Below are 23,083 nucleotides of genomic sequence, written 5' to 3'. Positions count from 1 at the left end.
TGTTGGGAAGTGATGTGTGTGTGTGTGTGTGTGTGTGTGTGTGTGAGAGAGAGCGCAAGGGTATATTGCTGTGGTAAAATCAGCTCTTTCTGAACTAGGCCTTCCGTAAGGTTGACCAGAATCAGCTGGTCTCCGCTTCTCTGACCATGTTTATGTTGTGACATCCCTATCACTGCTTTTGTGCTCAGTAGCACCAGCTGTGTGTGTGTGTGTGTGTGTGTGTGTGTGTGTGTGTGTGTGTGTGTGTGTGTGTGTGTGTGTGTGTGTGTGTGTGTGTGTGTGTGTGTGTGTGTGTGTGTGTGTGTGTGTGTGTGTGTGTGTGTGTGTGTGTGTGTGTGTGTGTGTGTGTGTGTGTGTGTGTGTAACTGTGAGCGTGTGTGTGTGTAACTGTGAGCGTGTGTGTGTGTAACTGTGAGCGTGTGTGTGTGTAACTGTGAGCGTGTGTGTGGATGCATGTGTGTTGAGGGGGTGGGGTGGTCCCAGCTGAAGATGGCAGATTCTTGATTCTCATCCGTCAGGCTGTTTGAGAGCTTGCTGCTCCAGTAGGCTCTCTTATCCATGGACCCTGTATGATGGCTTGTATGATGTAACACACACACACACGCACAGACCTACGCTGGCAGGCACACACACACACACAGACATACATAAACACAGACGTACGCAGGCACAAACACACACAGACGGACACTGGCAGACATGCAGGCAGGCACACGCACGCACTGGAATAACATTACTTAATACTCAGATAAATCGGGATCAAAACTGGAGCAACTGGTGTGGTGTGTTCATGATAAAATGTGTGTGTGATGGAGACAGTGCTGGGAGTGCCTTTTTACGGATTTATTGCAGGGTATCAAAGCCAAAGTGATGGTACTTTCACTGTTGCTCTGGTTCTAAAATGACCTGGAAACATTGGTCTGTTTAATGGGCCGATCTGTGTGGAGGAATCGCTTTTGTGTGAGGGTTTGTGTGTGTGTGCGGAGAGGAGTTTGTGCGTGCATGTTTTTATGTGTGTGTGTGTGAGGCCATTTTGCTGCAAGTCCTGTGTTAAAAATGAGCTTAAAGCGTTCGCTGTGAAAGCAGCTAAGTGTTGGGAGACAGGATGGTTGTAAGATGTAAATGTGTTCGATACTGCCAGTCCAAATAGGCTGTTCCACCACCCCTCACTGCTGCTCCCTGGGAAAGGGGGGTACGCAGTCTGTTCTGCCCACACTGTGACCCTCTCTCGCTTCTATCTCTCCTTTGAACAGGAGTGCTGTTCCACCCACACAGAACACACTGCCCTGTGATACAGGCCGTTAAGCTGTACTAAAGTATATCGCTACCAAAACCATCTACTGTAGCTGATCATCATATTTGAAGGGACTTGGGGAATGCACTTAGCACAAACATTCAAAGTGTTTGTTGTGGACTCAAATCTCTGTCCAGGACGCATGGCAACGGACAACAGAAAGAAACGACAAACTGAAAAACAGATCCTGCCTGTGTCCCGCCCAGCTGTCCTGCTCCCAGGCTAGACCTGGGTCCAGAAGCCCCCACTGACCAATCAGACAAGGACTGGTATGTCCAGGAGACCTCCTATTGGACAGGTGCTGGAGCACCACCATATTGAAGCCATCTGTCGGGAGGGATTGATGCTGGGGTTGGTTCTAGTATGAGGAAAGTGCCAACTCGGCGAGCTAAAGCCTAGCACTAGCCTGGGCCTTTGGAAGACTTTCTGTGTGTATGTACTAGTTTTCTACGTGTGTGTGTGTGTTAGAGCTTGAGCTTGATTGCGTAGGCATGGTAACGTGGGATTCTTCTGGTTCTGTTACAGTTCTCCAGAGTCTTTCCATACTGAGATTTATTCCAACAGCCACATGAATTTATACATGGTTAGATAAATCTGCTGGCTCTCATAAACGCACACACACACACACACACACACTGGACTTCCCCTGTTTCTTCCCCTTCTTTTCCTGACCACCCATTTGCTCTGGTGTTCATGTGTGCTAATGTGAGCATGCCGATTTCATGTTGACTGGATGTGTGTGTGTGTTTAGATGTGTGTGTTTGATGCACCACAGACATGTCGTGTTTCAGATTAATTGAATCTTTCAGGGGAGAAAACAGGCTCCTTAAGAGAGCACACAGCCCAGCCTCCCTTCTACAATAAACCTGTCATGGCCAGACAAACGACACACACACACACACACACACTGAAGGCCTGTGTGTGAAAGCAGTGTGTGTGTGTGTGTGTGTGCGCTTGTATGAGCATGTTATGGCACGTAGAATACCCAGAGCATTAGCTAACAGCATATTATATACCCTGTACTATCTTAGACCCTGTACTATTCTAGACCCTGTACTAACAACCTGGAGCAGAACTGAGCTGTCAGGTCACATGCTAAAAGGTACATCCACAGTTGGATGTGGGGGGGAGGTGTGTGTTTGTGTGTGCACCTTTTAAGAATATCCATTTGTGTCGATACGTGTGTGTGTATTAACATGAGCGGAGTTAGCAACTGTTTCCACCTAGAGCCGGCCAGTTAGGAGCTGTGGTAGACGTCACACAGTGTGACAGTGGTGGCTCCCCTTCCCAGATCACTGTCACCAGAGTTTTGACATTCCTCAACACACACTCACACCTGCACCTCATTTGCCTGATTAGATGTTCGATCTATATACAGTTAGGTCCATAAATATTTGGACATTGACACAATTTTCATCATTTTGGCTCTGTATACCACCACAATGGATTTGAAATGAAACAATCAAGATGTGCTTTAAGTGCAGACTTTCAGCTTTAATTTCAGGGTATTTACATCCAAATCAGGTGAACGGTGTAGGAATTACAATACATTTTATATGTGGCCCCCCCCTTTTTAAGGGACCAAAAGTAATTGGACAATTGGCTGCTCAGCTGTTCCATGGCCAGGTGTATGTTATTCCCTCATGGGAGTTTGTTATTTCATTGACAAGGAGCAGATAAAAGGTCTAGAGTTCATTTCAAGTATGGTATTTGTGTTTGGAATCTGTTGCTGTCAACTCTCAATATGAAGTCCAAAGAGCTGTCACCATCAGTGAAGCAAGCAATCGTTAGGCTGAAAAATCAAAACAAACCTATCAGAGAGATAGCAAAAACATTAGGTGTGGCCAAATCAACTGTTTGGTACATTCTTAAAAAGAAAGAACGCACTGGTGAGCTCAGCAACACCAAAAGACCCGGAAGACCACGGAAAACAACTGTGGTGGATGACAGAAGAATTCTTTCCCTGGTGAAGAAAAACCCCTTCACAACAGTTGGCCAGATCAAGAACACTCTCCAGGAGGTAGGCGTATCTGTGTCAAAGTCAAAAATTAAGAGAAGACTTCACCAGAGTAAATACAGAGGGTTCACCACAAGATGTAAACCATTGGTGAGTCTCAAAAACAGGAAGACCAGATTAGAGTTTGCCAAAAAACCTCTAAAAGACCCTGTACAGTTCTGGAACAACATCCTATGGACAGATGAGACCAAGATCAACTTGTACCTGAATGATGGGAAGAGAAGAGTATGGAGAAGGGAAAGAACTGCTCATGATCCAAAGCATGCCACCTCATCAGTGAAGCATGGTGGAGGTAGTGTTATGGCGTGGGCATGTATGGCTGCCAATGGAACTGGTTCCCTTGTATTTATCGATGATGTGACTGCTGACAAAAGCAGTAGGATGAATTCTGAAGTGTTTCGGGCAATATTATCTGCTCAGATTCAGCCAAATGCTTCAGAACTCATAGGACGGCGCTTCACAGTGCAGATGGACAATGACCCGAAGCATACTGCGAAAGCAACCAAAGAGTTTTTTAAGGCAAAGAAGTGGAATGTTCTGCAATGGCCAAGTCAATCACCTGACCTAAATACAATTGAGCATGCATTTCACTTGCTAAAGACAAAACTGAAGGGAAAATGCCCCAAGAACAAGCAGGAACTGAAGACAGTTGCAGTAGAGGCCTGGCAGAGCATCACCAGGGACGAAACCCAGCGTCTGGTGATGTCTATGGGTTCCAGACTTCAGGCTGTCATTGACTGCAAAGGATTTGCAACCAAGTATTAAAAGTGACAATTAGATTTATGATTGTTAGTTTGTCCAATTATTTTTGGTCCCTTAAAAAGGGGGGGGGGGCACATATAAAATGTGTTGTAATTCCTACACCGTTCACCTGATTTGGATGTAAATACCCTGAAATTAAAGCTGAAAGTCTGCACTTAAAGCACATTTTGATTGTTTCATTTCAAATCCATTGTGGTGGTATACAGAGCCAAAATGATGAAAATTGTGTCAATGTCCAAATACTTATGGACCTAACTGTATACCAGCTTAGCCTGTTTCTTCACTGCAAAGTCTTGTTAGTTAGGTCTTACCTGCAATACTGAGCGTTACTTATCTAAGAGATTTATGTGTACCGAACCTTTGTTTTTGCCTCGACCATTCTTCTGCTCTTCCCTTTGGATTTTCTAGAAACGGAGATAACGACCCCTGCCTGAAATCCGTACCTGCTCTGTGCCTAGTGATGAAGTGTTTTGTCCGTCTCTTCATAAACGGAGTGACTAAGTTCAGTTGAGTTCTGGATTTTAATAAGTATTTATCAATCTGCAGATTGGGAGAGAAAACCAGACCTCTGACAATAAAATGACAACACAACACCAAGCTTAGGTCTCAATCATGTCTCTCTCAGCCCTGAAGGCCGGAGGACCATCTTTTATAGGGCACAGGAATGTAAACATAGATAGTGACAGTCAGGCAGTAATGACGTTACAACAGTCTCAGAGGAAGAGATTCACAGCTCCCAACACATGACCACTCAGACTAGAGAGATCATAGTTGGCGCTCTCCTTGTAGTCATGACAAAGGACGTTTACCCAGTACTTTCTCCTGATCCCGAACATCTATTAACCCTGACACATAGACACAATCTACTCTTATTAATAGCAAGCTTACATGAGAACATACTAACTAGTATCCAATGACTAGTTATATTGATTAGTGAATAATGTAAGCACACAGGAAATCGCAATTTCTTTCAAACTAATCTCTGAAGTTCCTGCCAGCCCCTGTTACACCCAAGCCTGTGACCCGAGCATCCTTTGGATTTGCCTACCTTGCTGTTTGCCTGTTGATGACCTGTGCCTGTCTGACTACTCTGTACTACCATTAAAAACCCGCACTTGGATCGCTACCACTTCTCCTGAGTCCGATCATGTCACACAGGAGGGTCCTACTGAGAGAACGAGGAGGACCTCCATCCTGAGACATGCCCCCCCGTTAACTCTGACCAGCACTGAAGGGGCTACTGATGGAAGGCAGTTACGGGTGTGTGTGGGTGTGTGGGAAGCCTATCTGATCTAACCTGTGTGTTTTGAGACAGGTACACACACTATTGGGAGTGTGTGTGTACATTATAGGCGTATTGTGTGTGTCAGAATGTTTTACAGGCTCTGGCAGCCTGCTACTACCAACAACGGAAACTCGCTGTTTTTGAAGTGTGTGTGTGTGTGTGTGAAAGAGAGAGATGAGGAGGGGGAGAGAGGGAAATAAATAAGTAAAGGGGAGAAAGGGAGAGATGTATGGCGGAGAGAGAATGAAATACATTTGACAGAAATGATGCCCCCCCCCCCCATCTGCCTCTTTCTCTCTGGGGGTTGCAAGAAGGCTGAACTGTGGATTGTGTTTTTCATCCTAACTGTGTGTGTGTTGATCATTTGTGTTTGCTGTAGAGCCAGTGGTGCTGCTGAGATTGATCCATATTGTTGTGGGGGCTGTGTGTGTGTGTGAGAGAGAGAGATCCTGGTGTTTAGCCTGAGTTGGGAGGAACGGCTGACATCCTAACAGCGCTGTTCATAGTGAGAGGAACTGGGATCAGCTCTCCCCATCCTATCTCACCACCTAATGATGTCATTATGTGCCGTTAGTTCCTGTGTCCTTTGCTGCAGGTGGTGTGTTTATCTTAAAACACACACTAGGATGAATAATACATTACTATAAATGCCCAAACACCTAAACTAATGTTCTGAAACCTGTCTCTCCTGTCTCACTGTCTTCTCTTCTGTTATATTCTCTCTCTGCTTCTCTTCTCTCTATTCTACCTCTATTTATGTAGCTCTCTCTAGAGAGGTTGTGTTGCTCTCTGAAGAGAGAACCTCACTTGCAGGATAGCACACTGACTAGCATGAATTAATGGTTTGTGTGGGCGTGTCACGTGTGTGTGTGTGTGTGTGTGTGTGCACTCCTGCTGGGTTTCACAGTGAGACTGAGTCAAAGGGCATTCATTGAAAACACACAAAATTGTTTGCACATGTCGGTGATCACACACTCATGCAGTGCCGCGAGTATTGAGCTCTGTGATTTATACACACACTGCGCGCACGTGCACACACACACACTTCACATCTAAATCAGTTTTTAATAGGCCTAGGAATTGAATGTTCCACCTACACAGTGTCAGAGTACAGAGGATACTACATAACGAGTGTGTGTGTGATTATTCGGAAGGCTGTGTTTGCTGTTGATTTAGAATGCAGGGAGTGGTTCATTGTGTGTGCTTGAGCTCACGTGTGTGTGTGTGTGTGTGCTGACGGACTGCAGTTTTAATGCAGTGGTTTAGATTCAGAGATACTCTGGGAGCACAGCAGGCCTTTAGCATTCCCACAGGATGAATACAGATTGCTTGCGCACGCACACGCGTGTACCAGTGCTTGGGCTGTTAGGATCATGGAAGGGGGGGGCTGTTAGGATCATGGAAGGGGGGGGGTGTTAGGTATGCGCCGAATGTTCGGCAACCAAAATTATTCTGGTAAACCGAATAAGTGAAAGACCGAGAAATGTTACTGAACAAATACGTTTTTTATGATGTGATCAGGCGGCACCAGCGTGGAGTGCGGCGCACGCACGCTTTGTGGACGCAGCAGACGCCAGCTGTGAGGAGGCGGAGTCAGTGTCCCAGACAGATGCAGAATGACCCTGGAAAAGTTCAGTTTGAAGTTAAATTTTGAATAGATATTTAGACAGCCAGTGTTTACGGTTCGTCAAGACTGCTGAAGAAGTAGGCTAACTAGGCTAGATGATTATTCATCTGTTATGGGTTCATCCACGTTTAGATGGACTCTTAGATTTTCGCTTTTCAATGTAGGCTACTTTTTAATGAACTGTTTAGTTTTAGGCGTACAGAGTAGCCTACGTTACATTCTTTCAGATTATTTGCACAAATATTTTAAACTGTATTGGGCTTGTTGGTATAATGTCTTCTAGAATGTAAAAGAATTGTTCAAAGACCTGGAGTAGACCTGACCTGCTGTTTCCCAGAGATGCCTGTCACGGTTGTGTGCATGTAGCCAAGTCAGCCTTCGGCAAAGTGTTTCATTATGTTCGGTTTTGGGCAAACATTTTCGTGCATCCCTAGTGTATACATAAATATGAGGTAATGGTAGATTTTGGGGGAATTGAAACCTCTGGCTGTGTCGTATAATTTTTGGTTTCAGCTCGTTAGTCAGCAAGGTTGTGACATTTTATGATTGTGATATGTTTGTTGTCAAAGTACATTTATATGTGATTATACCAGAGAACTGCATTGAAACGTGGTTTATTGATCTATTTCACACACACACACACACACACACACACACACACACACACACACACACACACACACACACAGCCTGTGAGGCCTGACCTGACTGACCTTGGTGTTTCCCTGTTTGGTTTGTGGTTGTGCTGGTTGTCATGGTAACTGTCTCCTCCAGACGAGGCCTTCCCAGCAGCCTCCAGCCCCTTCCTGGCAGGCTATCCTGGCCCCTCCCCCATGACCTCTGACCCTGCGTACCGATCAGCCAATCCCAGCAGCCTGCAGGTGTCTCAGCTATGGGCCTCCCACTCTCACGAAGGTAACACACACTGTCTTACACACACACACACACACACACACAGGAGCGCACATGCACTTATCCACAGACTAACTGATTCATATAAAACCCCACCCTTTCATGCAGTATTAGTGTGTCAGTGCCCAGGGCTTGGGAAGGTCAGTGCTTTAGAAACCTTCCCCAGTATTCAGCCTCCGCCCTGTGTTCCGCTGCTTCTGCCTCCTGTCTTCTTCTTCTTCTCTCTCTTCTTCATCATGGTTCTCCCCTCCTTCTCTCCTTCTGGTCTGCTCTGCCATGACAGCGCCCCCCACCTGTGCTCTGCTGGCTCTGCCTAGCCTCAGCCCGTCTCCCCCCTGGTCTCTCCCCTGGTCTCTCCCCTGGTCTACCCCCTGGTCTCCCCCCTGGTGTCTCCCCTGGTCTCCCCCCTGGTCTCCCCCCTGGTCTCTCCCCTGGTCTCCCCCCTGGTCTCTCCCCTGGTCTCCCCCCTGGTCTCCCCCCTGGTCTCTCCCCTGGTCTCTCCCCTGGTCTCCCCCCTGGTCTCCCCCCTGGTCTCCCCCCTGGTCTCCCCCCTGGTCTCTCCCCTGGTCTCCCCCCTGGTCTCTCCCCTGGTCTCCCCCCTGGTCTCTCCCCTGGTCTCTCCCCTGGTCTCCCCCCTGGTCTCTTCCCTGGTCTCCCCCCTGGTCTCCCCCCTGGTCTCTCCCCTGGTCTCTCCCCTGGTCTCCCCCCTGGTCTCTTCCCTGGTCTCTCCCCTGGTCTCTCCCCTGGTCTCCCCCCTGGTCTCCCCCCTGGTCTCTCCCCTGGTCTCTTCCCTGGTCTCTTCCCTGGTCTCTCCCCTGGTCTCTCCCCTGGTCTCTCCCCTGGTCTCTCCCCTGGTCTCTCCCCTGGTCTCCCCCCTGGTCTCTCCCCTGGTCTCCCCCTGCCTGTACGAGCAGCAGCTCCACTGACCACAGTCTTTAGAGACATGGCCTACATACTTACTCTTCTTCCACTCTCTTCGCCACTCTCCCTCCCCTCCCTCTCTCCCCTCCCTTCCTCTCTCATCTCGCTCTTTCTCCACCCTCCCTTCTCCTCTACCTGTCTTCCCTCCCTCCCTCTCTCTCCTCTCCCTCTCTCCTCTCCCTTCCTCTCCCTCTCTCTCCTCTCCCTTTCTCTCCTCCTCTCCCCCTCTCTCCTCTCTCTCTCTCCTCTCCCTCTCTCCTCTCCCTCCCTCTCTCTCCTCTCCCTCTGTCCTCTCTGGCAAGTGTCCAATGCTGCCCGTCTCTCTCGCTTGTCAGTGTGCAGGAATGACAGGGACGTCTCTGAAGTCTCTTCGGAATGGTGTGTGGGAATGCCCCCCCACGCACACACACACACACAAGCTCAAGCACACACACAAGCTCACGCACACACACACACACACCTCCGTTTGGTTCCTGGCATGGCCTAGCTAGCGGTTAGCGTTAGCCTGACAGTCTAGTCCTGCTTCTATATTAAGACCTGGTCTCTGGGAGCAGCAGCTGCCTCACAGGCAGACTCCAGTCACATTGTGTGTGCGTGCGTGTTTGTGCTCGCGTGTGTGTATTGGTGTCTGCATATGCGTGTGGGTGTCTATGTGTGTCTGTGTATATTCTGGCCTTTTGTGTGTGTGTGTGTACGTTGTGTCATACTGTGAGTTGTCTCTCCAGGGTACCCTCACCTCCCTGGTGGTTTGTACCCCAGTCCCTACCTGCCCCTGGGGCATCTGGAGCCCCACTCCCTGGCTCAGCACCCTCTCTATGACTCACACCAAGGTCAGTGGTGCCCACTCTCACACACACACACACACACACACACACACACTCACACTCCTGGTTCTAATGTTGTGTGTGTTTTGTTTTCCAGAGGGTTTCTACCTGCCTGCGTCCATAAGCCAGCCCTCCCTCCACCCCTCCCAGGCTCCCCCCGGTGCCACGCCCCCCCAGAGGAGCCCCCGAGAGGGCGGGCGAGACAGGCCTTACAGGGTGGAGAGGTCCAGAGAAGAGACCCATCAGAACAGCGTTGTAGACCTGACCCAAGACAGCAGGACCGAGGAGGATCGCAGGGCGAGGAGCGGAGAAAGGGAGAGAGACAAAGAGAGAGAGAGGGAGAGAGAGAAGGAGAGAGAGAGGGAGAGGGACAGGGAGAGGGACAGGGAGAGAGAGAGGGAAAGGGAGAGAGAGAGAGAGAGGGAGAGAGACAGTGAAAGAGAGAGGGACAAAGAGAGGGATCAGGGCTGGTCCTTCCACTCCCAGCCCCTGCCCACTCCAGGTGAGCCCCGACCCAGAGCTCCCCCCCAGCCCTGCTTCCTCCCTGGGGGGGAGCCCCGACCCAGAGCTCCCCCCCAGCCCTGCTTCCTCCCTGGGGGGTGCTTTACGGGCCGCTACCCCGGCCTGGAGCCAGACAGCAGGGGGGGCCAGGAGGAGGAGCCCAGCCCAGCGCCTCTCTCAGACGGGCTGAGGAGGAACTACTCGGTGGCCACACCCCTCGGAACCTTACACGCCTCCTACAGGGCCCCCCCCGCCGGCCTGCCCCTCCCCCGCCCCCCTACACCACGGGAGCCAATCAGGGAGCAGCGTGTGAGCGCACCAACGTACGTGCCTTCCGTGGAGGTTTACGAAGAGAGGGCGGGGCCTATCCAGATCGCCTCACAGGCGCGGGACAACAAGCAAGACAAACACAGAGAGAGGGAGCGAGAGAGGGAGCGAGAGAGGGAGCGAGAGAGGGAGAGGGAGAGGGAGCGAGAGCGAGAGGGGGAGAGGGAGCGAGAGAGGGAGAGGGAGCGAGAGGGGGAGAGGGAGAGCTACAGGTTTCAAGAGAGGACGATAATGGAGCCCACCAGTTCTTTCCTTACTGGTGAACTGTCCAATCAGAGAGAGGAGGGCTCTGTGATTCGCTCAAGCAGCTCGGCCATGAAGCGAGGCCCGCCCTCTGACACGTACTCCAGCCAATCCCGGTTCAGCCCAGACTCCCGAGACATGCCCAAACATGCCATGCGATTGGGTCTGGAGCGGGCGGGGGCGGAGTCCAAATGGAACCCCATCAGCCCAATGGCGAACTACGCTACAAGTCACATGGCCGCTCTGGCGGCCCAGCACGCACACACCCAGCCCTTCCACACCCCCACGGCCCACTCACACCCCTCCCACTCGCCCCACACCTCACACACACCGCACTCTCCTCTCACACACCCCTCCCAACACGGACACACACACAACCCACAGGCCCAGCGTGGGGCTGAGGAGGGGCAACAGCGCCGGTACCTGGACCCCTCTGCCCTCTACCGACCCGGAGGTGGACCAGGGGGGGGTCCAGGGGGGCCAGGCCCCGAGCCAGGGGAGGTGTCTGCTATGCAGAGCCTGATCAAATACAGCGGCACTTTCCCCTCTGACTCCCCGGGGTCCTCCAGACAGGAAGGCCGGGGGCCCTTTGGGGGCCTAGGGAGCATGAGGGGGGAGGCGGGAGGCGGGGGGGAGCGGGCGGGGGCGCTGAGGGGGGTACCCCCCCAGCTGAAGAGGGAGCAGGAGCGCCCTGACAGCGCCCGCTCGTTTGGGCGGGAGGGAGAAGGGGAGGGGCGTCACCCGCCTGTGGGTATAGCGGTTGCCGTGGCGAGGCAGAGGGACAGCAGCAAGCAGAGCGGCCTCCCCCTGCTGGGTGGGGTCAAAGGTGAGGCGCCCATCTCTACCCCTCTATACTCCATGTGTACACAGCACCAACATCCAGAGGCTGATGTTACATCAGGAGGGGCTGTAGTGGTTGCAGTACAGAGTGGATACTGCAGTAGTGTTACAGGGTCGACTGGTTATTAATGTCATGTCTTTCTGCTCAGTACTCCTCCCATTCTACCACATGTTTTACTACACCAAGGTCATTCTACTACATCTCCCTCCCTCTCTCTGATATCTGTCTCACGGTCTCCCTCCCTCTCTCTGATATCTGTCTCACGGTCTCCCTCCCTCTCTCTGATATCTGTCTCACAGTCTCTCTCCCTCTGATATCTGTCTCACAGTCTCCCTCCCTCTCTCTGATATCTGTCTCACAGTCTCTCTCCCTCTGATATCTGTCTCACAGTCTCCCTCCCTCTCTCTGATATGTCTCACAGTCTCCCTCCCTCTCTCTGATATCTGTCTCACGGTCTCTCTCCCTCTGATATCTGTCTCTCCACTGTCTCTTCCTCTCTCTCTCTCTTTCTCTCTCTGTCTTTCCCTTATGGTCTCTCTCTCTCTCTGTCTTTACCTTATGGTCTCTACCTCTGTCTCCCTGTCTCTCTCTGTCTTTCCCTTATGGTCTCTCTGTCTCCCTTTCTCTCTACCTCTCTCTGTCTTTCCCTGATGGTCTCTACCTCTCTCTCTCATCCCCTCTCAGTCCTCCTTTATGTTGGTTTATTGCTCTTGCCATACATCGCCCCAGGCCCCCCTGTGGCCTCCCTTTCTCCTCCCTGTCTCCCTCTCTCCTCCCTGTCTCCCCATCTCCTCCCCATCTCCTCCCTGTCTCCCTCTGTCTCCCTCTCTCCTCCCTGTCTCCCTCTCTCCTCCCTGTCTCCCTGTCTCCCTCTCTCCTCCCTGTCTCCCTCTCTCCTTCCTCCCTCTCCCCCTCGTTGCATTAAACATGTCATTACAGTGCCCAGCTAAAAGCTACAAACAAGCTCTGAATCACAATAAGACTACTGGGTGTGTTGCTAAGCAATGGATCAGTCTTGGGTGTGTGTGTGTGTGTGTGTGTGTTGGGGGCGTTTTATTCATTTTCTTGCTTGAGCAGAGTGATTGGTATAATAGCATTAGTCTCTCGCTCACAGAGAAGGGCTGAATAAACAGGAGAGAGGTGAGAAAGGAGGGAGAGATGGAGAGAGTGAGGGAGTGATGGAAGAGAGAGAGGTAGGGGGGATGGAGAGAGGTAGAGAAAGAGCAGTTTTCTGATGCAGAAAGGATAGCATTTGGACAGGCTCAGCGTAACCTTGAAAACGGTCTTCAAACCTTTCCAAAACCTTTCCTCTGGAGTCAGAGACTGTTAAAGTCTCTCTTCTATTTATGGAATGTACACACACACACACACACTCTAAAAGGTTGAATACACTTGTATAAAACCCCTCTCTCAACTCTGGTGCTTAGGGACTGACAGTCAGCCTTGCTTAAGACACACGCGCGCACACACACACACATGCGCACACACACTCACGTACACATGTTCATGTTTATTCCTGAGTGGTGTGGAGCAGTGAGTGGCTGATGAGGCGAGGTCCTCGTGTCTGGCCTGGTATGTCAGAGCCTCATACTGGGGGGGAGGTGTGTGTGTGGGAGGTGGGGGGTCAAGGGGTTGTGGGGTCAGGAGAGTTATGTAGACAGAGGGGTGGAGATGCAGGGAATAGACAAGGTTGTTGACATGTTTCTGGTCATCTCTGATGAGCGTGCTCTGAGAGGGGGGTGGTCACTATGACACACACACACGCTGAGCTAGCTTCCCAATCAACCCGTCTCTCTTCTCTCCCCAGACGAAGAGCGAGGGGAAGATCGTGGCCGTCACCATGACGACAGGCTCCTGGCTGGCCGTCACCATGACGACAGGCTCCTGGCTGGCCGTATTGAGCGTGAACAGGAGAAAGTGCTCAGGTAAGGGGCGTGGTTAAAGAAACACAGGAAAACTGCACTTCCTGTTGTGTATTGAGAGACTGTACTAATGTGTGTGTGTGTGTGTGTGATCAGAGAGAGCAAGGAGCTGGCTGAGTTCACCCAGACACACCCCCCCCTGGCGTCCAGCAGTCTGACCTCCAGCATGATGACCCCTAACCTGATGGTGACAGGAGGAGCCGCACTGGGGGCGGGGCGCTGGCCCGGTGACCCCTCACCTCTCACCTCTCACCACTGGCTGCCTCGCCCGGGAGCACCACCTGTCTGGCTGTCCAGCTCTCCCTACGGTACACATGCACACACTCGTACACACACACACAACTAAGCATGTTCTGCTGTATACGCCGTTCTAAGCTGCCGTTTGGCGTGTGTGTGTCCTGGCTGGTGTGTGTGTCCTGGCTGGTGTGTGTGTCCTGGCTGGTGTGTGTGTCCTGGCTGGTGTGTGTGTCCTGGCTGGTGTGTGTGTCCTGGCTGGTGTGTGTGTCCTGGCTGGTGTGTGTGTCCTGGCTGGTGTGTGTGTTGCCTGGCTGGTGTGTGTGTCCTGGCTGGTGTGTGTGTTGCCTGGCTGGTGTGTGTGTCCTGGCTGGTGTGTGTGTTGCCTGGCTGGTGTGTGTGGCTCCTAGAGATTCTAAGCGCAGCAGACAAACCAGAATATTGTAGAACATTCCGGAAGTGCTCCCTTGTCCAGAAATAACCCACAGACCCCCCCCCCCCCCCCACACACACACACACACACACACACACACACACACACACACACACACACACACGGCTCCCAGAGGGCTTACTCTGTGTTGACTCTTCAGACCTGCCTGGGAGCCTCTCAGCAGAGAGGGCCATACTGCAGGATCAACTTTGTCCTGCTGTATGAAGTATTTATGACAAAGAGCACACATTGACATCAGTCTCCCTCCCTCCCTCCCTCCCTCCCTCCCTCTCTCCTCCAGGTCTGGGCCCCTCCTCCCTGCCCCCAGGATACCCCTCCTCTCTGCCAGGCTCCATGCCCACTCCGTACCAGTTTGCCCGGGACCCCCAGTCTGGGCAGCTGCTGGTCATCCCCACAGAGCACCTGCCACACTACGGTATGCTGGGGTGTGCTGGTGCCCGCCTGTGTGTGTGTGTACAGGAACTATAGCCTGTGTGTGTGTGTGTACAGGAACTATAGCCTGTGTGTGTGTGTGTACAGGAACTATAGTGTGTGTGTGTACAGGAACTATAGCCTGTGTGTGTGTGTGTACAGGAACTATAGCCTGTGTGTGTGTACAGGAACTATAGCCTGTGTGTGTGTGTGTGTGTACAGGAACTATAGCCTGTGTGTGTGTGTGTGTGTACAGGAACTATAGCCTGTGTGTGTTTTGAGTGCTGTAGTGCAGTAAGTGGAGCTGTGCCCCCTGCAGGAGGAGAGGTGCTGGAGCGTGGTGGCGCCCCCGTGTGGCCGGGCCTGTACGGTGCAGGCAGCTCCCTGCAGCATGCAGCCCAGCTGCAGCTGCTCTCCCAGCAGCAGCTCCTCAGGCAGCATGAGCTCATGCTGATCCAGCAGCACACAGCGCAGGTGCTGCAGCTACAGAGGAACGCACAGCTGGTGGTGAGGACACACACACACTGCTAAGAACACACACACATTTACATTTAGTCATTTATCCAGAGCGACTTACAGTAAGTACAGGGCCTCTCCCCCCGAGGCAAGTAGGGTGAAGTGCCTTGCCCAAGGACACAACGTCATTTTGCATGACCGGGAATCGAACCTTCTGATTACTAGCCCAATTCTCGAACCGCTCAGCCACCTGACTCCCTGCTGCAGACACACACACACTGCTGAATTCGGTTTATTCGCCATGTATGTATACAAACACAGAATTTACTGTGGCAGGGAGGCGCAAACACTAAACATATACGAATCCACACCACACACACACTCCTGAAACCGCACAGTCCTGAAACCGCACACTCACACACACTCCTGAAACCACACACACACACACACAAAACTATTGTGCAAGCATGCACAGACAAACTTTCAAACGTTCTCATTTATATAAACAGTTTCAGACATTGTATTGCACGAAATAATCTGTGTGTGTGTGTGTGTGTGTGTGTGTGTCAGGAGCGTCTGAAGGCTAGTGAGAGAAGCGAGCGGGAAGACAAGCCAGACAAACGGAACCCTGAGCCCAAGCCCCGCCCCTCCTCAGTCTCCTCCCCCTCTCCTGTCCTGCACCCTCGCAAGCTTCCTCTGCGCTCGCCCACCCCCTCCTCCTCCTCCCTCACCCCCTCCTCCTCCTCCTTCACCCCCTCCTCCTCCTCCTTCACCCCCTTGCCCCCCCTCCCCTCCCCCGTCAACACCCTCAAGTCAGAGGAAGGACCGAGAGTCCTATCCCACCCACCGACCCCCCTCCCTCACACGGCCTCCCCTCGCTCCGCCTCGCCACCTCCCCCATCCCCCCTCAGACCTAAACTGGAGTCGGGGGAGGGTGGGCGGAGGGAGCAGAGGGAGGCGCAGAAGCAGAGCTCCTTCCAGAGCCGTTACCCAGGTGAGTTACACCCCTACTCTCCCTACAGCCTGATGGACCCCATGTTTAACGTTCATATTTAAATACATTCACTTAGCTCATTACGTATCACTCTTCCAGTGCCGATACGGGCAGAAGCAGCAGTGTTGAGCGAACACACTGGCATAGTTGCTAATGTGTTAAAGTTCATGTCCCTTCATTAATGTTTTGCAGAAATGTCTCCGGGCTATCCATACCAGCCCCTCACTGGTCCCGTCACCTCCCCATACCCCTCCTACCGCCTCCCTATCCCTGCGGGGGCAAACACTGACTCTCTGCCCCCTCTCCACCCCCATGCCATAGCCCCAGGCGCCCCCGAGCCACCTGTGAACATCAAGCCCATACCCCTCTCCACAGACGTCAAGCCCAGTTCTGTGAATCCTCCAGTCCAGGGACCCTTGCTCAAACAAGAGCCTGACCTGGAGCAGCCCCAGCTGGGCATGACTCTGGCTGCCCTGGGCCCTCTCCACCGGAGCTCCAGCCCAGCCTCCCCCCACCAGCAGGGGGAGGGCCCCCTGGCCCCCTCCGGCCCCCTGGCCCCCTCCGGCCCCCTGGCCCCCTCCGGCCCCCAGGCCCCCGCCGGCCCCCTGCCCAAGCAAGCACTGGAGCAGCACTTGGAGCAAGCGAAAGAAGAGAGAGACAGAGGTCCGGTCAAAATGGAGGTGTCATCTTACCCCTGCCAGGAGGATTACTCGCTCCCACCGCCTGTTCCAGAGGCGGAGCCTAAAACAGAGGTCACAGAGGGGTCACAGGTCACGTATTACCCATCATGCCTTACTGCTGGTACTGCCAGCTATGAGGCGGCCCGTGTGTGTGAACCACAGCAGCCCGACACACACTCCCACACACGCTCCCAGCCTCCCAGCCTGAGAGAGACTGGGCTTGCCCCTCTCCACCTCCCCCCCCCCTCCTCCCCCCTCGCCATCCTTCCTGAGGACCCCATGGCGGGGATGAATGCGCTACTGGCTGCCAGTGAGATGCCCCAGGCCTGCCCTGGCTCCACCCCTGCTCTGCTGGCCCTGCCCCAGACGGAACTCTCTCTCCTGGGGAGGGAGAGTGGCAGTGCTGGGACCCTGGAGGTCTGGGCTCTGGAGGGAATGGTCCTGCTTAGCCACATGGCTCAGCTGGAGATGGAGAGAATCAGGCAGGAGCAAGGTGAGGAAGAGGACAGATGCATGAGCTCTCTAACCTTGTCCTGTCTAAACTCCTGTGGTCCTAACTCCTGTCCTAACTCCTGTGCTGCCGTCCTAACCCTGTGCTGTGTCTGTGCTCCTGGCAGAGCTGGCTCTGGGCGGTCTGGGCTGCCTGCTGGAGGCCAGCCGGCAGGTGCTGCTGGAGGCCATAGAGCAGCAGTCTCACATGCAGCTGGCCCGGGAGCTGCGCCCCCACAAGACCTACAGCTGGAGGCAGAGGAAGGAGGAGCCGGTAAGTCTGGAGGAAGACCAGGGAGGCCCCCCTGGAGGGAGACCCCCCTGGAGGGAGACCCCCCTGGAGGGAGACCCCCCTGGAGGGAGACCCCCCTGGAGGGAGGCCCCCCTGGAGGGAGACCCCCTGGAGGGAGACCCCCTGGAGGGAGGCCCCCCTGGAGGGAGGCCCCCCTGGAGGGAGGCCCCCCTGGAGGGAGGCCCCCCTGGAGGGAGGCCCCCCTGGAGGGAGACCCCCTGGAGGGAGACCCCCCTGGAGGGAGGCCCCCCTGGAGGGAGACCCCCTGGAGGGAGGCCCCCTGGAGGGAGGCCCCCTGGAGGGAGGCCCCCCTGGAGGGAGGCCCCCTGGAGGGAGGCCCCCTGGAGGGAGGCCCCCCTGGAGGGAGGCCCCCTGGAGGGAGGCCCCCCTGGAGGGAGACCCCCTGGAGGGAGACCCCCCTGGAGGGAGACCCCCTGGAGGGAGGCCCCCCTGGAGGGAGGCCCCCTGGAGGGAGGCCCCCCTGGAGGGAGGCCCCCCTGGAGGGAGGCCCCCTGGAGGGAGGCCCCCCTGGAGGGAGGCCCCCCTGGAGGGAGGCCCCCCTGGAGGGAGGCCCCCCTGGAGGGAGACCCCCTGGAGGGAGGCCCCCCTGGAGGGAGGCCCCCCTGGAGGGAGACCCCCTGGAGGGAGACAACACTGAGGTCCTCCTGGTTTGGGATTTTAACATCAGGTTTGTTTAAGCTCCTCCTCCTCCCTCAGTTGTTCAGTAAGACGGAGGAGGTGCTGGACGTCCTGGAGGTGGACCTGCGTGTGCGCCTGGCGGAGCTGCAGAGGAGATACAAGGACAAGCAGAGGGAGCTGGGGCGCATACAGAGACACACAGACAGACAGTGAGTACTCACACACTCACACACTCTCTCACGCACACACACGTCTGGCTCACTCACACCTCCTGGTTGTGTCAGTGAGAGGCAGCAGGAGGAGGAAAGGCGGAGTCTGGCACCACGGGGGCGGGGCAGACCCAGGAAGAGGAAATACTTGACCACGCCCTCCAAATTAGACAGCAGGCCTGGGAGGTGAGTATCAACTAAGCCCACATGTATGTTTGTGAATGTGTGTGTGTCCAGTACATGATGCGTGTGTGTGTTTGTGCTGCTGTGTGCAGGCTGGCCAGGAGTCAGCAGTACTCGGAGGACTCTGAGGCCGGCGAGGCCCAGAGGAAGAGGCTCCGCCCCTCCATAGAGGAGGACGATAGGCTCCGCCCATCCAGAGAGGAGGACGATAGGCTCCGCCCCTCCAGAGAGGAGGACGAGACGGACGGAGGAGCGAAGAAGAAGAAGAAGAACAAGATGATGTGGGCCGACCAGGAGCCGTCCACCAGTCACACTCCAGAGGTCTGCCTTCAAACTGTGTGTGTGCCTCAGGGGATATTGAGGCTTGTAGGCAGGTTTCACCTCTGCATAACTGTGTGTGTGTGTGTGTGTCCTCTCAGATATTTAAAGGAAAGCATGGGCTTGTCTGTGAGCAGGACCAGCTGGCGAGCGACCTAGACCGTGCCCTCTCCCTCTCTCAGCTGGGCTCCTTTGCCTCGACCCGTAGACCCCCCACCGGACCCCTGGCAAAGGGTGAAAGGTCAAAGGGCAGAGCGGTGGAGGGTCGGAGGAAGGAGCGAGGGCCCCTGTTGGCCAAAGGGGGGAAACACAAGACGGAGGGCCGAGCTGTGGTCTCCGAGGCTGGCGTGAAGGTGAAAGGTCAGAGGTCAGAGGTGAAAGGTCAGAGGAAGATGGCGATATCTCCACTCCGCTCAGAGATCAGCAGCTTCTCCAACAGTGAGTGTTCCTGGACAAGCCCTTCAACTCTGCAACTTTTCTTCTAGATTCATGAGAATGTAATCTATGTGTGTGTGTGTCCTGGTGTTCTCTGTCAGACTCTGACTCAGAGGAGGATGATTCAGTACGGGGGGGCTGGCCCCCCCCCTCTAGCTCGCTAGCCCACAGAAACAGGAAGAGGCGGTCCACCACGTCGCCGACGTCCCTGCTGGCCAATCAGACGTCTCGAGAGAGGAAACACAAGCACTTATCTCTGCTGCTGCAGGAGGCGGGCCTCAGCTCCTCTGATGACTCCTTTGACCAAGGTTACTGACCTCACCCTGCTACCCCACCACCCTGCTACCCCATCACCCTGCTACCCCTCCACCCCATCACCCTGCTACCCCACCACCCTGCTACCCCATCACCCTGCTACCCCTCCACCCCATCACCCTGCTACCCCACCACCCTGCTACCCCTCCACCCCATCACCCTGCTACCCCTCCACCCCATCACCCTGCTACCCCTCCACCCCATCACCCTGCTACCCCTCCACCCCATCACCCTGCTACCCCTCCACCCCATCACCCTGCTACCCCTCCACCCCATCACCCTGCTACCCCATCACCCTGCTACCCCTCCACCCCATCACCCTGCTACCCCTCCACCCCATCACCCTGCTACCCCTCCACCCCATCACCCTGCTACCCCTCCACCCCATCACCCTGCTACCCCACCACCCCCTCACCCTGCTACCCCTCCACCCCCATCACCCTGCTACCCCACCACCCCCTACCCCTCATCCCCCCCACCTCCACCCTGTCAGACAGAAGGTTTCCTGCCGGCCACAGGTGGTGGTGCTGTGGGAGCCACCAGGATCTGCCTTAGCTTGCTCCCTCTGCTGCTAGCTTTTCTAATGGTGCTTTTTTATAAGAATCAGCTTCTTCTTTTTTTTTTTTTTTTATGGCTTGCAAAGTTTTTTTGTAGAATTTTGTATATTGACAAATGTGTGGATTTTGTTAAAACGTTTTTTGTTTTAATTTGTATTGCAGTTTGGTTTCTCTAAGCGTTATTAAAGGTGTTGATTTGATTGGTACAGAAAGCAAACAGCTGTAGTCCCTGTGTCTGCTTCACCTGTCTACCTGTCTGTCTACCTGTCTGTCTACCTGTCTGTCTACCTGTCTGTCTCTGTCCAGCTACTGCCGCACCGCACAGCCCTACAGCGCTCTGTTAGTCAAATATCCCCACTCATCTCCTTCCAACACTGGAATGGTAGTTAGGCTTTATTCCTGAAGTGACAGAGTAATGGTCAAGGAGAAAACACACACACACACATATAAAGGTACTATTAAAGAACATGTTCATTATGATGTTTAGTGTGTCGTGCTGTCACTAAAGGTAGTGAAGGTTAACATTGATGGGTTCCATGACAACTCAAATCTGAGGTTCTGTAGTGCTGGGAAGGAACACCTCCACCAAGATTCTGACATCACTGGAACCACAGATCCAGCTCTCTGATTGGCTCCTTGGGATATTTGGAGAATAGGGCTCTTCTTCCTCAGCTACTAAACCTCCAGATAACCTGCCCCCTCTCCAGCCTGCTTGCCACCTCACCTTTCACCCCTCACCTCCTGACCTCTCCTACCCATGATGCTTTGTGTCTCTCAACCTGTCTGTGCTTGTGCCTCTGCTGTGGCGACACATTACAGAAGCTTGGCCGGGACTAGCGCAACCTTTAGCCTACGCCACACGCTATGGTTAGTCTATGCCACCGCTAGGCCATGCTATGGCTAACCTCTGCTAAAGCTAGGCTATGCTATGGCTAGGCTATGGTAGGCTATGGCTAGGCTAAGCTACGGCTAGGCTACTCTCTGCGCTGCCCCGCCCTGCCTGAGGCCACACCCCTGTCACCTGCTCTGTAAGTAGGACACGCCCCTCCTTTCTCTACCTGAACGCTAACACGAAAAATCAATCTGGTGTTAAACACACTCTCAGAAAAAAAACTCAATTAACTTTTGCCTGACTTCGTATACTGTTATTGTTACAGATCTGCTTGATATTTCTCTGCTCACAAATGATCTAAAGCCCTTCTAGTGTGTCCGAGAGCCTTGATCATACCCTCCGTCTCCTGCATCTAACCCTCACTGACCTCAAACAGCTGGAGGGGTGATGCCAGTGGGGTGGCTGCCAGTGGGGTGATGCCAGTGGGTTGATGCCAGTGGGGTGGCTGCCAGTGGGGTGGCTGCCAGTGGGGTGATGCCAGTGGGGTGGCTGCCAGTGGGGTGATGCCAGTGGGTTGATGCCAGTAGGGTGATGCCAGTGGGGTGGCTGCCAGTGCGGTGGCTGCACATCCAGCACTATGGGGCTTCATGGAGCCATCCTCACAATGCTCTCCCTCCTCCAGCACTTTGAGATCTTTGAGGAACCTCTGTGGGCAGATGGCAGGGGGGTGTAACCACGGCTGACTGGGCCAGGTGTGAGCACCACCAGGGGTCCTAACAAGGCTGTCCTCTCAGTGCCTGTCTGTCTGCTCCGTTAACACTAATCTGAGGGAGGCGCTGTCTCTCCTTCACTGCTGCCATGATCCTAACAGCTAACTGCCAGTGTGTTGCTAACAGCTAACTGCCAGTGTGTTGCTAGCAGCTAACTGCCAGTGTGTTGCTAGCAGCTAACTGCCAGTGTGTTGCTAACAGCTAACTGCCAGTGTGTTGCTAACAGCTAACTGCCAGTGTGTTGCTAACAGCTAACTGCCAGTGTGTTGCTAACTGCCAGTGTGTTGCTAACAGCTAACTGCCAGTGTGTTGCTAACAGCTAACTGCCAGTGTGTTGCTAACTGCCAGTGTGTTGCTAACAGCTAACTGCCAGTGTGTTGCTAACAGCTAACTGCCAGTGTGTTGCTGCTGTGCTTGCAAGTGTGAGAACACTTTGTCTTCTTCGCCTGTTTGCTTCTACTGTAACCTCACATGCTCACTGCAGTTAGAGCATGATGACAGTGCTACCTTGGCTCTTTGTCTCCTTCCCTCCGTCCCCCTTTCTATCTCTCCTTTAGTTCGAAAGTCGTTAATAATAGATGACTGAGTCAGTGTTTCTGTTCTGATGATCTCAGCAGTGTGTGTATGCACATGTGTGTTTTAGCTGGTCTGTTCTGTAACCTGCTTGCAGAGCATATTGAATCTAGCCATGTTGGTTTTGAGTCTCTTTGTCTCTCTAATACTTTAAGTGTGAAGGTTATACTGAATGACCATCATAGTCTGGAGGACGAGCCTCTAACCTGAGACCTAAAGAGTAGGGCCACATGCCCAGCCACATGTCCAGCCACATGCCCAGCCACATAGCTTAAATATGTTCCCTGGCTTAGAGTATCCCAGCAACAACTAGGCCCCACTGTCTGGCTGGAGCCTCAGTAACACATGCCTCCCAGGTTTAGAGAAGAACAACAGTTTGTTGACATTTGTAGAACACTGTCTGACCTGAAATAATCTGTTGATTCCCTGTGAAACAGAGTCCTCCAGCGAGGATGATGATGATGAGTCTGGCTTGGAGGGGAGTGAGGGTGAGGAGAGTGGGCTGGGCCTGCTGGCCAGGTTTGCGGCTAGGGCGCTTCCTGTGACCTCCACGTCCGTCATCCTCCTTTCTGACAGCAAACACCGCAGAATGCTAAGCACTCTGGGTAAACACACGCTCGACTGGTGAACAGTAGACCCCAGGCATTTAAATTTTTAATGTAATGAATATTTTTTTTTAGAATCTCACTGAGATGCTTATTATTATTCACTTGTTTCTAATGGATCAGTATTCGTATTCACAGTGTTTGGTCATTTAACACAGAGA

General features: G+C 53.5%; 1 protein-coding gene across 1 annotated transcript in view; it reads left to right on the top strand.

Annotated features, from left to right (window-relative positions):
- tnrc18 (trinucleotide repeat containing 18) overlaps positions 1-23,083 on the top strand; it is a 39,111-nt gene that overhangs the window by 2,840 nt on the left and 13,188 nt on the right. The window contains exons 3-18 of the mRNA XM_062485527.1: positions 7,760-7,900; positions 9,544-9,648; positions 9,740-11,539; positions 13,362-13,479; positions 13,573-13,784; positions 14,445-14,579; positions 14,895-15,082; positions 15,602-16,025; positions 16,218-17,198; positions 17,323-17,468; positions 18,204-18,334; positions 18,410-18,520; positions 18,610-18,838; positions 18,937-19,273; positions 19,372-19,578; positions 22,755-22,922. Of these exons, the coding sequence (XP_062341511.1) occupies positions 7,760-7,900; positions 9,544-9,648; positions 9,740-11,539; positions 13,362-13,479; positions 13,573-13,784; positions 14,445-14,579; positions 14,895-15,082; positions 15,602-16,025; positions 16,218-17,198; positions 17,323-17,468; positions 18,204-18,334; positions 18,410-18,520; positions 18,610-18,838; positions 18,937-19,273; positions 19,372-19,578; positions 22,755-22,922 (5,433 nt within the window). The remainder of the gene's footprint in view (positions 1-7,759; positions 7,901-9,543; positions 9,649-9,739; positions 11,540-13,361; positions 13,480-13,572; positions 13,785-14,444; positions 14,580-14,894; positions 15,083-15,601; positions 16,026-16,217; positions 17,199-17,322; positions 17,469-18,203; positions 18,335-18,409; positions 18,521-18,609; positions 18,839-18,936; positions 19,274-19,371; positions 19,579-22,754; positions 22,923-23,083) is intronic.

The sequence above is a fragment of the Osmerus eperlanus genome, chromosome 2, assembly GCF_963692335.1.
Source record: "Osmerus eperlanus chromosome 2, fOsmEpe2.1, whole genome shotgun sequence".
Lineage (NCBI taxonomy): Eukaryota > Metazoa > Chordata > Actinopteri > Osmeriformes > Osmeridae > Osmerus > Osmerus eperlanus.
Note: the sequence above shows the minus strand (reverse complement) of the source record. Positions and strands in the feature narration are given on the sequence as shown.